Below are 13,844 nucleotides of genomic sequence, written 5' to 3'. Positions count from 1 at the left end.
CTTAGAGTAGAGAAAAGGAAAGTAGAACTTGACTTACTGGGATAGGAAAAAAAGCAAAACAAAGAGAAAACTGGTTTGTTTGGGGTTTTTTTAGTGAGTCCAGTACTTCTGGTGATATCTTGCTGAACATTACAGTGAAAGATTTTTACTGTACAAGATGTCATCCTGGCATCATCATCATAATCGTATTCTTATTAATTTTAAATATATTGTCTTAGGAAGGATATTTTCTTTCCTTAGAATACTGCAATATCCCTATTACAAAGAAGCAAAGAAGGTACTGCTGTGAAATTTACTTCCTTCAAATGCATCTAAATTATTTGTGTCTGATTTATAAAGAGCTTTGCAAGTAGGTTTGATATATCTGAATTGAAAACCAGAAACACTTTCGAGGTAACCACTGAAAGGTTTCTCACCTTGCCTTCTCTGGTAGCCAGTGGATCAGCAAAGGCCAAATTAATGTATGATAAACATGTATATAATACTCTGTTTGATGATGAAATATAAATAAAACATAAAATTTTCCTTTATATAAATTTAATCCTCAAATTTCCTGCAAGTTTAACAGCTCATGTATCTGGGGCACAAACACACTTTAATGAGTCTAAGGCCACAAGCACAGGAAAGCAATGGTGAAAAGCAGCAAGAATGAGAGGACATGTGAGCACACACAGGCCTGCATGTTTTCTAGAGAGATTTTAATCTGGATTTAAGTATAACTAAACCAGCTAGGGAAGCACATAGAGTCTTAAAGTTTTTGGCAAAGGACTAGACCTAGACCCCCATCACAGGACAATCCCACCACAGTTTGTTCCAGGTAACCTGCAAAAAGAGAAGTGGGCTCCTGTCACTTTTCAAGTTAAACCAATCTCAGGGGTTTTTTTGGGGTGCTGTGAGGACACACAACAATTGTATCACCATTGGTAAGTACAGCTAATGCCTGGTGAACAAACATGATATCCACTATTACTTGTGAAGGGGATTTGAGGCTCACCTGTCCCAAGGGGATTAGTTGACACCTAAACCTGTGTTCTTCAACAAGCCACAGCTGAAGACAGTTCTAGCCCTACTTGCCTTCATTAAGACCAAGCTACATTTTTGCCTAGATTGCCATTCCCAGGCAGCCTCAGATAAGGACATAGATTTAGCTGTGCCAAACAATTGCTCCGAGCAGCTGCAGGCCTGCATTCACTCCCTCCCAACCCCCCTGCACCAGGGGCACCCCCCACCCCTGAGGCCTGGGAGGGCTCCCAGGGCTGAGCACTTCAGCAGGGCTGGGTGCCCGGCAGCCTGAGAAGATGGGGAAAAATATCACAAGTGGGGTGGGTGAGGCTGTCTTCAATGCCACCTTAGAAGAAGGAAGGGTTCACACTGTCACCCTCCCTTCCGTTCCCCTTCCTCTAAGCACTGTGGACCTGACACAGACAGGGCAGGGAGGTGAGGGATAACTGTAGGGCTGCCTGCCCTAGTGATGCAGGTATGCCCTGAGGTCACCATATCCTCCCCTCACAGAGGGGGCAGACCCCTGGCCATCTCTCATGGTGACCTGTGGGTGGTGTAAAGTTTAAATGGGTCAAACAGGCTCAAAATTCCCCACCTCAAATGTTTCCTTCTCCTTTTCAGACCTAGAGAATAGAGATTCTTCTCTGCAGGCACCTGTAACAATAACAACAGCTGTGAGGTGAGATGGGGCATGAACAGCCTGAGAGAAGAGGGCTGCCTTCCCCAAGCAAGGAGATGCTGCTGTATGCTAGATTACATCCCAACCACAGGTGCACACACTGCCCCAGCTGCTGAACAGCGTTTTCTGCTTACAGAGAAGGCACAGAGAAGCCAGGGAAGCTGCCAGCACTGTGCAGGCAGTGTAAAGGTGAAGGCCCTTAAAATATCAAAATAATGCTGAACAGGGAATCTGAAAGAAGCTGTGCAGACTTAAATGCTAAAGAGCTGCTGCACACTCCTTCAGGGCAGGAGGGAGAGAGACTCACCCAGCCAAGCAGCTATGGATGCAGCAAAGCAGCTGCAGCCCCATGTGCAGAGCACAGACCCCTTTCTATTGTTTTCACCCAGCATCAACAGCACTTTGGGCTCTGTCTCACTCTTAGCCTCATTACTTTCCTACTCTCCCTCTTATCCTCCCCCTCACTGCCTCACTGCATCTGAAATGAGGCCCCAGGTGCTCCCATCTCAGAACTGGCCTAATCTCTATGAGCAGTGAAGACTGATAATGCTTGGCTCTGTAACTGCAGCCTTCCAGCTGCATTATCCTCATCATGGACAAAAGTTTTAGAAAGGATTTGGCAGCTCAGTTAGCAGCTATTGCAGAGTCCAGGCAGATGAAGTCCTCAGACTTGACAAACCCAGAAAAAGCTTTCAAGAGGCACACTGCTGGCCCCAGGGAGATCCCTGCAGAACCAGAGCTCCTCATCCAGGAAATGTTGGGCACTGGTGCTTTTCATACACTGTGGCCACTTTACTCCTTTTTAATCATGAGTGAAAAATATACTCTTTTCTTGGGAACCACCTCTGTATCTTTAGCATTTCCAGACATAATTTAATCCACATCAAACTTCAGAATGAAAAATTTTACCCAAAGTCCTAAAATTCTAAAAAATCTGACCTCCTAAAACTGCATTTTCCAATTGGCAAATCCCATTTTTGCCTAACCCTCGGCAGCATCACCTATGTAATAGAAAGAACTGCTCCCAGTTTAACTTGCCAAAGAATTACAGGGTTTTCTGCTTTTATTTTTTGGTAAGATTTTAAAACTAAGATACTGGAGAAAAGGAAATATTAAAAATGTCTTCTTGCAGGCAAATATGAATATGATAATGTCCCAGTTCACTGAACAAAATAAACTTCAACATTTCTACTTTTCAGGGATTTTACCATAATGCTTTCCATTAAAAAAAAAAAAAAAAAAAAAAAAAAAAAAAAAAAAGTGGACACTCAAAATGTATTTTACACTAAAATTGTTTTTTCAATGATAGTGTGCTTCCCTACCAGAGGAAAAACCTCTGTTTGGTTTCTCTCCATTCCCTACCATTACAAAACTCTTTAATCCTATACCAATCGTGCCTTCCATCAGAACATGCAGAAATTCCAACACCACCACTCACCACCTGCACTCAATGAGTTTACTGGGGACTCTTTCTGCAGCCCTGTAGACACAGCAAACTGGGAACAACTGGGAGCATCAATACCCCAGACCAAAGGTGGGAAAATGGTCTTTTCTTCATCACCTGAGTTAAGATTTGATCTTAACAAATCTTAACAAAGCAAAACCCTTCTAATAGCAGCATGTTTATTAAAGAACAAAGGCTGAATAGTTTCTTACTGCAGATCTTCCTGGGTAGAGCAGTTTCCCCCTACCCATACAAATTCTTCTTCTGTGTAGTTCTGCAATGCAGTCATGGTGACGTGTTCTCATCACATCACCCTCCCCAGCCATAAAAATAATTCTACCACAATTCTGAGCTGATTTCACCAGGAGATACAGCACAGGATGTTAGAAACAAGGTATCTGTGCCATACAAACACCACTGACAATTTCAGTAACTGGGCAAATTAAGCTAAAATATCTATATCTCTTGATGCTATAGCTCTTCACTTCCTCTGTGAAGAGGAATCAGATCAGATCAGTGACCAGTGATCAGTGTTTCCAAATCAGATCAGTGTTTCCAAATTATTGAGGTTAAACATTGACTTTTGAGGAACACCAATTATGGTTTGATCTTTGAAGCTTTAGCTCACTTCTAGTTGGGATTTAAAAGAACAAACAAAATTCTCAGTTATAATGCTGCTTATAGCAAGGAGACAGAAAGGGAAAACATTTAGTCTCAATGTCCTGGAAATGCAAAACCAAAAGTATACACAAAGGGTTAAGCTAAAAGACCAAGCAGCTGCTGAGTTCTCTGGAAAAAAAAAAATCAAATGGACAGTAAAACCTATTTCCTCCACGCTAATAGAATTACAGAAATTATCATCAGACCATGTGTCTGGGGACAAAGTGAATGATGCTCTGAGAGATAGGACTAACAAGATAAACAAGCTCAGTGCCAAGAACTGAACCCAGTCTGGTGCTCTTTGTCCCACTGCTAGCTCTTAACACAGCACCAAACAGGGTCATTGTTTGTCCTTCCCTAAGGGCAGACAGTGAAGCACCTATTGGTGCAGCCCCTGTCCGACAGGTCTCATCGGTTCTAAAAATGGGGGTAGAATCCCATATTGTTCTCTCCCCCCTTCCTCCTTTTAACAGATGTGTGCAACAACCACTGCACAAGCCTTGCATTACCCAGTCATTCCAGATGGGGAGGGCAGTACAAAAGGTGACATGTAAGTTAACAAGGAAGCTGATGGGCACCTGGGAAATCATGATTTTATGATTGAACTTCAAACAGCTCCTTCTTTCTAGTGTCCTTTCCCATGAACAATAAGGTTTTGTGGGATCAAGTTGGGATCCTGTGCTTGTATTCCCCTTCTCAAATTTCACCTTTCTCATCTACAAAAAAAATGGTCCAAAACCAGTTATTCTCAAGGGTTTGTTCAAGTCTGATTTCCATTCAAAGCCCTCAGATTCTTCCTAGATCCCAGCTGCTATGTTTACCGCTCTAGGCTCAGATCCCACCAGTTGTACATACCTTTAATTACACCTTGGGAATAGCACATCCTTTTACATGGTCAAGCACCCAGCATATGCTCTTGCAAGATAGACACAAGCAGGAAAAAACCCTCAACAGCATAATTGGAAATGAGGTCCTGTGATCTCAGTTCACTGCTAAATCAGGCATCCCTAATGTCGATATTAATTTCAGAACAACTCAATTACAAGATTTGTATTAATTAAACTTCCCCTAGCAGATTGGCATGAGCTTTTGATAGATAAGGATCCTGTATAGCAGCTGACTGGAAAAATCTTCAGTGTTGTCAGATTACCAAGCTCATTTATGCACCATTTTAAGGACTCCTGCCCACTATCTGTGCCAGAAGACTGCTTTTTGCCTACAATAACATCTAGTTTTCCTGCACTTTATTTGCCGTTCCCAAAGCTCTGACAGCCTGGGTAGCTTGAAAGGGGGCAGCACAGCAAAGCTAATGGGAGCTCAGTGCGCAGAGCTGCACTCAGGGTCCTGCCGGCTGCTGCTCGCAGGCATCTCACGCATCGGGGGAGCCGAGCCCTCCCTGCTCCCTGTGCTCCTACAGTCCTGGCAGTGAGGCTCATCCTCAACAGCCTCTGTCCACAGGCAGTCATTCATAACACCATGGAGAGCCCGAACACTCTCCTTCTAACTGCTGCTGTTTGCTTTCTCTGTCGAGGTGAGTGATCCTTAATTTGTTATTCTTTGATGGCGAAAGGAGGGTTGAAAAGGGGAGCAGGCGATGGTTTTGATGCAAATTATTTTTAAGAAGTGCAGACGCGCTCTCCAACCTAAGGGGCAAATGTGCAGAATTGTGGTAAGCTCTTTCTGTTACATAGCTTGTTGTTCAGTGGAGGAGGGGGGGTGTGTGTCGGGTGTATGTTAAGTTTATCCTTACAATGTAGTTAAGTATCCAGATTAAAGACGCCAAACAGGACACATAAAGCCATTTTAACATGAAGGAAAAGCACCTCACACATTAGGGTGTGGTTTCACACATTGCAGAGAAGACAAGAAAGTGACAACATTAAAGAGCTTTAAGTATATGCTGCAAACAGCACATCTCTCTGCAGATATGGAAAGCGCAAAATAGTTAAACAAAAAAGCCCCACATTAATGCACTTCTCTAGAAACAGTGGATGCTAGATTTAGAGTGCTGGTACCGTGTAAAAAAGCTGGCAGTTTGGAATTGACTATAATAGTTGTTAAGATCTAGATTTAAAATTATTTACCTAAAAGATTGGGGGGTATTTATTCCAGGAAATCTCAATCTAATAGATAGAAGATATCAAGAAATAATATGGGCAAGACTGGCACTTGAAAAGTATTCATTTCTTAGTTAACAAGTTGGCTTGAATGATTTCACTAATCTGAAAACAAAATTGCACTCCAAGTGAACAAGGGAAAGCGCAAGGGGTTAAAATCAAGCAAACAAAAGCAAAGGCAAACAAAAGACCTTTTACTGAATAGTTTCACATGAGGGGAACCCTTGTCTTAGGGAGAGGTGAGGTCTCCCTAAGACAAGGGTTCAAAAGTAACATCTTCTTTTTGTAGTCTGTCACCTGCAGATAATTCTACCTCCCCTCCTTCTCTACTAAAAAACAACTGGCAGAAAATAAACATGTCCTTGCAAATATTAATATTTCATATATATCCATATTTCTGTTTCAAAGTAACTGTAGAATATGTTCAACAGACTTCAGTTTGTGCCTTTGCCAAATTTGCATAGTGCTATACATTAATGACAAAACACTTTTTCTGGTGTTTCAGTTGGAATTCATGAGCATGTGTTGTCCAGAAGAGAGTTTAAGAGCTAGCCCTCTAAAAATAAAAGGTCACTGGCTTCTAATAGTGTCAGGATGGTTATTGCCTAGAGAGTTTGATAGTAAAATGGCAGAGTAAAATATAAGCTCTCACACTTCATCCTGGAACAGGTCAAGTACCTTGTTGTTTAAGAATTTCAGTTTGAGGCTTTTTTGTTGGCTACAGGGTACAATGAACTGCATTTATGAGTGGCAAAAGAACAATAGGACTCTATGATAAATAAAAACTATTTAGAATAATAAAGGCGTAATTAGCATATTTGAGTGTGCTCTGTCTTTGAATGTAACAGTTAATAAAATTTTAATCGTTATTTTAAAATATATTTTAAGAAGTAGGCTGTTATCTTCACTGTAATCACGCAGTCATGACTCAGGCTAGAAAGCAAACTTCTCGTTTCCTGGGACTCCTCCTACTGAGAGGCTTTCTTACCCCTTACCAGAGGCCTGGTCTGTTGGCTACACTTTCCCTTTCCTCTGCTCCTTTGCCAGGTCTGGAGGATTGGGACTGTGAAGGGAAAGGGCTTTTGCACCCCCAGTTCCCCGAAACTATTTCTTTAACTCATTTGCAGACGTTTGTTAGAAAACCTGGGTCGTAGCGTTACCTTTCACCGCTGTGCTTCTCGCAGCCCAAGCGAATGGCCGCACGGCACACTCCTGCCCAGGGATGCTGAGCAGCCCGGGCGGTACCGGGACAGCCCTGCCCCGCACGGGGCTGGCCCGGAGCTCACCCCTGCCCTCCACAGGCTGCGGCGGCTCCGAGGCCGAGCACCGGCTCTACGCGGCCCTCTTCAAGAGCTACAACCAGTTCGTACGGCCCGTCAAGAACGTCTCGGACCCCGTCATCATCCAGTTCGAGGTGTCCATGTCGCAGCTGGTGAAGGTGGTGAGTACCGGCCCGCCGGGCAATGTGGCAGGGCCGACGCTTCTCCCGACACGCCTCTCTTTTCCAGGACGAAGTCAACCAGATCATGGAAACCAACTTGTGGCTGAAGCACGTAAGTAGCGCTCAGTGACAGCCCAGAGGGCACCGGCTCACTGCCACCCCGGCCCGGGATTGTTCCCCGCTCCGCCGGGGCGACCCGGGGCCACAAGAGTCGCACCGCCCAGCGAGGCGTCTGCGGGCTGCGGGAGCACCGCGCTTGCGGGGGCGGCGCCAGGCTCGGATCCCGCGGAGCACAGACGTAGCCCAGGAGAGTAGCCCTGGACAGGATGCCGGGAGAGCATCCTTGGCCAGCATCCCGGGACAGCAGCCCTGGACAGGATGCCGGGAGAGCATCCTTGGCCAGCATCCCGGGACAGCAGCCCTGGACAGGATGCCGGGAGAGCATCCTTGGCCAGCATCCCGGGACAGCAGCCCTGGACAGGATGCCGGGAGAGCATCCTTGGCCAGCATCCCGGGGCAGGATGCCGGGAGAGCAGACCCGGCTCCCGCTCTGCGCCGGCGGTGCCGCCTGAGCCCTTCCCCGGGGCGCTGCTGCCCCCCAGCGGCCGCCGCGCCGCCCGGCAGGCGGGGACAGAACGGGAGCGGAGCGGCGGGGACGAGGGAAGGGACGGGACGGGAGGAGAGCAAGGCTGCTGCACTTGCTGCAGTCGCTAAATACAAGATTTTTGCTCTGGAGACTTCCAAATCGTTGCCTTGGCAGCCATCAACGCAAAGGAAGCCCCTCGGCCCGGAGGTCCCACGCAGCGCCACTTGGAGCTGGTCAGCTCCCATAAAGTGACAACAAATGAAAAATGTGTACTTCGTGTTAAAAACTATTTTTAAAAATGCAGTTACTCACTGTTGCAGTCAGCTTAGTAAAAAACTTAGTTGCCACCTTCAGCTTGATATTCAAGTTCGTTAAAATGGGGTTTAACAAGTACTAGTGACAAAGGCCTGAGCCATTACATGCTGGAGCTCTCACTGACCCAAGGTGCCTCAGTTGATGCTCACAGCTTGCACCACCAGCCTCCAGGAAGTTGTTTTAATTGTCCTATAGATACCTGCTTTTTTAAAATCAAAGTTATTACAATCCTACACTCTCTGAAAAGAGAGTGTCTTATTCCTTCTTTCAGCTTGTTCCAGCTACTATGTAGGCATTCCTGGGACAGCCACATATATTTAAGTCATATATGTACATAATGTCTAGATATCTAGGCCCTCCTACAATCTGCATATGAACAAACACCACATATATGTGTTTGTTAAAAGAAACATGTAAACACAGCAGTATCCAAAATAAATCAACCCAGGAAGTGATATGACAGCACTTGGTTTAGATCTAGTCCACTGAATTTCAGTTTCTTCACAAACCTAACATAGATCTATTCCTACCATAATTAGATCTGGAATGATTACAAGCTTCGGTGGAATCCAGCAGACTATGGAGGTGCTGAATTCATCCGAGTTCCATCTGGCCAGATCTGGAAGCCAGATATTGTTTTATATAACAAGTAAGGCACTTGCATATTTAACTTCTTAATTCAGGGAGAGAGGGGTGATGTTACCAGCTCTAAAAAAATCAGCAGCAAATTCACAGAATGCACTGAAAAGCTGCTTTTCAGTGCATCTGTGTCCTGCATCCCCCATTGCTGTTCTCACCTTCATGCCAGCCATGTCAGCATCACTGGGCAGCAGCCAGCTCTAACCTGGAGCTGCAAGTGAGCAGGCCAAAGTGAACTTGGCTTTTCCCCTTCAAGAGCCCCTGTGAGTCACAACTTTAAAAGGATTGCAAATTTTAGCTTTTTAGCAGTCAAATTCAAACCTTTGACAAAAAAAAGACACAGATAAAGTTTATTTCAGATGTCAATTTCTGCAACTGTAAAGAGCCAAATCATAACTAAATGGAACTGTAAGAACTCAATTCTCATAGAAATGGACTCAGCTACGCAGATCCAAAACTCAGGTCTATGGATAAACAGTGATGACACAGCTTTTCTAACTGGGGCTTTAAAATTTCAATTACCCTTTAATTTTACTTTTTCATATATTCAGCTGGATCATATAAGTTAGAAAAGTGGGACTTAAAATAACCTCTTACCAAATACACTCCTTATGCAAAGATACAGCCAACCTTAATCCCTCCTTCCATAGTTACTACCTGCACTGTCCATGGAAGAGGTGGAAATACCAGCAATATTCTTATCATCCCATGAGTTCTGATGTGCTTGATCAATCTAGAATAGAATAGAAAGAAATAATTCAGTTGGAAGGGCCCTACAAGACTCATCTAGTCAGACTGCCATTTGCAATCTGTTATTTGCCATTCTGAATACTGATTGCATCAAGCCATGCTATTTAATCAGGAAGAATATTTGCTTTCAACTCCTCCCTGGTGAGTTTATAGAGCTGTTTGTTTCAGTTTAACCATGCAAATTTATAATGGTCACCAAGTCAGTCTTGCATGAGCAATTCAACTCCAAGTAAACAAGTAATGGCTGACTTCCCCAAAACAGATTAAAGAGTTCATGTATATGATCTGAATGTATGAAACTACCTGGAGTAGATAATTCTAATTTTTGCTATTTTTACTTGCTTTACAGTGCAGTTGGGGATTTCCAGGTTGATGACAAGACGAAGGCCCTTTTAAAATACACGGGTGATGTGACCTGGATACCTCCAGCTATATTTAAAAGTTCATGTAAAATAGATGTAACCTACTTCCCATTTGATTATCAGAACTGCACCATGAAGTTTGGTTCCTGGTCTTACGACAAAGCCAAAATTGACTTAGTTCTAATTGGCTCTACAATGAACCTGAAAGATTACTGGGAGAGTGGAGAATGGGCTATAATTAAAGCTCCTGGGTATAAACATGACATCAAATACAACTGTTGTGAAGAGATATATCCAGACATCACATATTCTCTTTACATCAGGCGTTTGCCTTTATTTTACACTATCAATATGATTATTCCCTGTCTGCTGATTTCTTTTCTGACTGTATTAGTTTTCTACTTGCCCTCAGATTGTGGTGAGAAGGTGACACTCTGCATATCAGTGCTTCTCTCTTTGACAGTGTTCCTTCTTGTTATCACAGAAACCATACCTTCTACTTCCCTGGTAATTCCCCTTATTGGGGAATACCTCCTTTTCACCATGATATTTGTAACTCTATCCATTGTCATTACAGTATTTGTTCTAAATGTGCACTACAGAACACCCAAGACACACACAATGCCCGTGTGGGTGAGAACCATTTTCTTGAACTTACTTCCCCGGATCATGTTCATGACAAGGCCTGCCAGTGATGAAGAGAATAATCAGAAGCCAAAACCATTATTCACTTCTGAGTTTTCAAACTTAAATTGCACCAATGGTTCTGAAACCAAATGCTGCAAAGATGGCTTTGCTTGTCAAGATATGGCATGCAGCTGCTGTCAGTATCAGCGCACGAAGTTCTCAGATTTCAGTGGCAATCTCACTAGAAGTTCAAGCTCTGAGTCTGTAGATCCTATGCTTTCATTTTCAGTTCTGTCACCAGAAATGAGAGATGCTATTGAAAGTGTGAAATACATTGCAGAAAATATGAAAATGCAGAATGAAGCAAAAGAGGTAAGAACATATTTTACTGTTACTCAAACTGCAGATATCTTTTGCCATTAGTGTTCGGTAAGAAAAAGATCTCAAACAAACAGAAAAAAAGATAAAAGAGGCCATTATTTTATACCAGTAAATTACACAAGCTGTATTACAAATATATGCAATTTCGAACTTACATAATTGAGAAGCAGCTTTGCTGCCCAATGATCTCTTTATTGACAATATATATATTGAGTGAGGTACTTTAAGGGGAACATACTAAAGCACCTATCCTGTGAGCATTGAAGTTAAGGATCTTCCAAGTTACAGTCTTAATAGTGGAATTTGTTAACCCTATGGCCTTTAGAAAGTTACATTCTCCCTCCCACAGCTTAACAACAACAACAGAAATGCTAGAGTGAATGTCCCTCACAGTGATGATGGTGCTCATTCTGTTGCTGCTGCAGAGTAAAGTGCTGTAGCTAAATGACGCAACTTCTATAAGACAGGGACCAGAATCCTTCATAAAGCTGTATCTTAATACAATAAGAAAAAAGAAGGAAAAAAAATGAAATTTTTTTTCTACTATATTCCTCAAACATACTATGAGCAGTAGCTCACAGTTTTTAAATTGCCAAACTACAGCACTTCATTCTAACTTCATGTTGTTTATATTTAAATCAGAACTCGATTTAGATTTAGTTGATACAGAAGATACAGGGTTGCTTTGAGTTTTTAAGTTTCCCTTAATAAACAAGTTCTAAGCTAAAAAGAACTAATTTCAAAACCAACAAGTTCCTTTCTTATAATTCTGGAAGAAAACCAAAAAAATTTAATTGTAATCTCAAAAGTAACTAAAAATGATCACTGAGTTACTATTAATTTATAACAAAGAAGACTTCATTGTCATTCTTGCTATAAAATTAACTGTAAAAAAAAGAAAATTAGAAAAACCAGGTGATTTTTGAAACTTGGTTCCCTCTTTACATAAAATTCATCTCTTTACAAAGATGAATTTTACTTCATGCATGAAAACAGTCAAATTTCAATGCTACATAATCAAGTACCAAATCATTATATACCAGTTAATCTTTGCTTTTTCCATACTACCTAAAGGCCAGTAGGAGCAGTCTGTTTCAGTAACATTTTCCGGACAAACCTGTTCATCTAAGAATGTAAAGTTTTACACTTTCATTTTTGGAATAGAGAAGTTGTATCGCCTCAAGTCCAGTTTCTTGGTGAACAACCTTTTGGATTTGAAGCATACTCAAATAAAGCTTCTTCAAGATGAATTCATTTGTCAGTGAAAACAGATGTCTAAGTTGTGTATTTATAAGGATGTCTACATAGAGAAAAAACTGTGCTTCTTGTATGAAATAGTATTATTGCTAATGCAACTTACCTAATAAACATGACAACTTGGTATTCTTTTTTTTTCCTTTTCAGATTCAGGATGATTGGAAATATGTTGCCATGGTAATTGATCGTATTTTTCTATGGGTTTTCATCCTGGTATGTATTCTAGGAACAGCAGGATTGTTTTTACAACCTCTGATGGCTGGAGATGAAATGTAAAAATGAAATAAAATGTTGTGAAATCAAATAAAACTGCCAATCAACTCTGCATCCCTCTTCCAGCATCTCATGTCTCTTCCATGTAGTAGAACAAGGATCTCTCTTGGCTTCAACTTCAATTGACCAAGGCAGCTTTCTTCAAAATGCAGAAAAAGGAATTATTTGGAACCTTTATGACAACTAATCTCAAAGTAATACAAGCTATGCTTTACAGCTACTTCCTGCAATAACTGAAGAAGACAGAGACAGTATGTTAAACTTCATAGGAATGATTTAGGAAAAGTCAGGATAAGTTGAATGCTTTGGGCTACTAGGTTTGTTTTGTAGTCCAGTCCCAAGGTTCTTCAGGGCATGCCAGGATCTTCTGGAAGGAGTTCATAGTGAGTTCCATTAACACCATCACAAGGACAGAAGGTGGGAAGCACAAGTACCAAACGGCTGGAGTGCAGACATTGCCACCTGCTGTACAAACTAACCCACACAATGGCAAGAAAGGACTGAGGAGGGGTTTATTAAAAAAGGAAAACAAATAGGTAAATAATAGATTATGCTAATAAAGCAGCCATTAAGTAAATTCTGTGTATCCCTAGACTGTAATGTATATGAAGGCTGTCAGGAAAAAAAACCTACTCAAACCTAATGATGTTTAGAATTGTGTACAAGTAAAACACACAATAAGACAGACTGCAAGTGATGCAAAGGATCAAAATACTCGGACAGGATAGTTTGGATACAGAGGCATCCTGCTGTAGTGAAGTGTTTTATGCCAAAGTAAGGCAGGTAGACAAAAATAGTCTTGTAAAGAGTGCTAAAATTGTTGCTTAGGCATATATATCTTCTCTTTTTTCTTTTTAATCTGTATCAGTAGATTATTTAAGAGCATGGATAAAGAATGCAACAAAACAATGTAATCAGATAATATTTTTAAAAATACAAACTGTTCTCTCTGTACCAAACCAAAAACTTTGTGGAAAAACAGTGTATCAAGTGATATAACATTTATGAAAATAAAGGAATCAAACTGAACTGTGCCTTTTTTTTTTTTTTCATTTATTTTGAGTGAGTAATAGAGATCTATATGAGGTAGTATTACCTACAGCTCAATACATTCAGCAGTAAGTTACAGAAATAAAAGTCCATGCTTCTGAGTATATTAACATAGTTTTGTTTCAGACACACTTGATAAGCAGAAGACCCCAAGGATTCCAGTGTCAGCTGTGTTATCTGAATCTTTCATGATCAGACTAGAAGTCACTAAAAGAAATTAATGCATTTGCAAAAACTGAGTTACTATAATACAGAGGGTGA

General features: G+C 41.7%; 1 protein-coding gene and 1 long non-coding RNA gene across 4 annotated transcripts in view; one reads left to right on the top strand and one right to left on the bottom strand.

The window, feature by feature from the left end:
• LOC146766493 (uncharacterized) overlaps positions 1-2,078 on the bottom strand; it is a 40,006-nt gene extending 37,928 nt beyond the window's left edge. Inside the window, exons 1-2 of the long non-coding RNA XR_014957561.1 lie at positions 1,989-2,078; positions 1,598-1,656 (exon numbers count right to left, since the gene is read on the bottom strand). This is a non-coding gene — a long non-coding RNA (uncharacterized LOC146766493). The remainder of the gene's footprint in view (positions 1-1,597; positions 1,657-1,988) is intronic.
• A 2,901-nt stretch (positions 2,079-4,979) lies between these two features.
• CHRNA3 (cholinergic receptor nicotinic alpha 3 subunit) lies at positions 4,980-13,562 on the top strand. Of its 3 annotated transcripts, none has more exons than XM_021546794.4 (6): positions 4,980-5,316; positions 7,204-7,343; positions 7,411-7,455; positions 8,784-8,893; positions 9,983-10,994; positions 12,408-13,562. In XM_021546794.4, the coding sequence occupies exons 1-6, from the start codon at positions 5,262-5,264 to the stop codon at positions 12,534-12,536; spliced, it is 1,491 nt and encodes a 496-aa protein (XP_021402469.2). In that variant the 5' UTR covers positions 4,980-5,261; the 3' UTR covers positions 12,537-13,562. The 3 variants fall into 3 exon arrangements, with proteins under 3 accessions (XP_021402469.2, XP_085444575.1, XP_085444574.1); XM_085588448.1 differs by lacking the exon at positions 4,980-5,316 and adding an exon at positions 6,858-6,949; XM_085588449.1 differs by lacking the exon at positions 4,980-5,316 and adding an exon at positions 6,720-6,949 and having other exon boundaries at positions 9,983-13,562.
• Positions 13,563-13,844: the final 282 nt, after the last annotated feature.

The sequence above is a fragment of the Lonchura striata genome, chromosome 10, assembly GCF_050655825.1.
Source record: "Lonchura striata isolate lonStrDom1 chromosome 10, ASM5065582v1, whole genome shotgun sequence".
Taxonomy (NCBI): Eukaryota; Metazoa; Chordata; class Aves; order Passeriformes; family Estrildidae; genus Lonchura; species Lonchura striata.
Note: the sequence above shows the minus strand (reverse complement) of the source record. Positions and strands in the feature narration are given on the sequence as shown.

Bases quoted from the DNA above. Each gene is read 5' to 3' on its own strand.
- CHRNA3 (XM_021546794.4), top strand. From the start codon at position 5,262: ATGGAGAGCCCGAACACTCTCCTTCTAACTGCTGCTGTTTGCTTTCTC. The intron at 5,317-7,203 runs GTGAGTGATCCT...TGCCCTCCACAG, and splicing joins TGTTTGCTTTCTCTGTCGAG to GCTGCGGCGGCTCCGAGGCC. The intron at 8,894-9,982 runs GTAAGGCACTTG...CTTGCTTTACAG, and splicing joins GATATTGTTTTATATAACAA to TGCAGTTGGGGATTTCCAGG.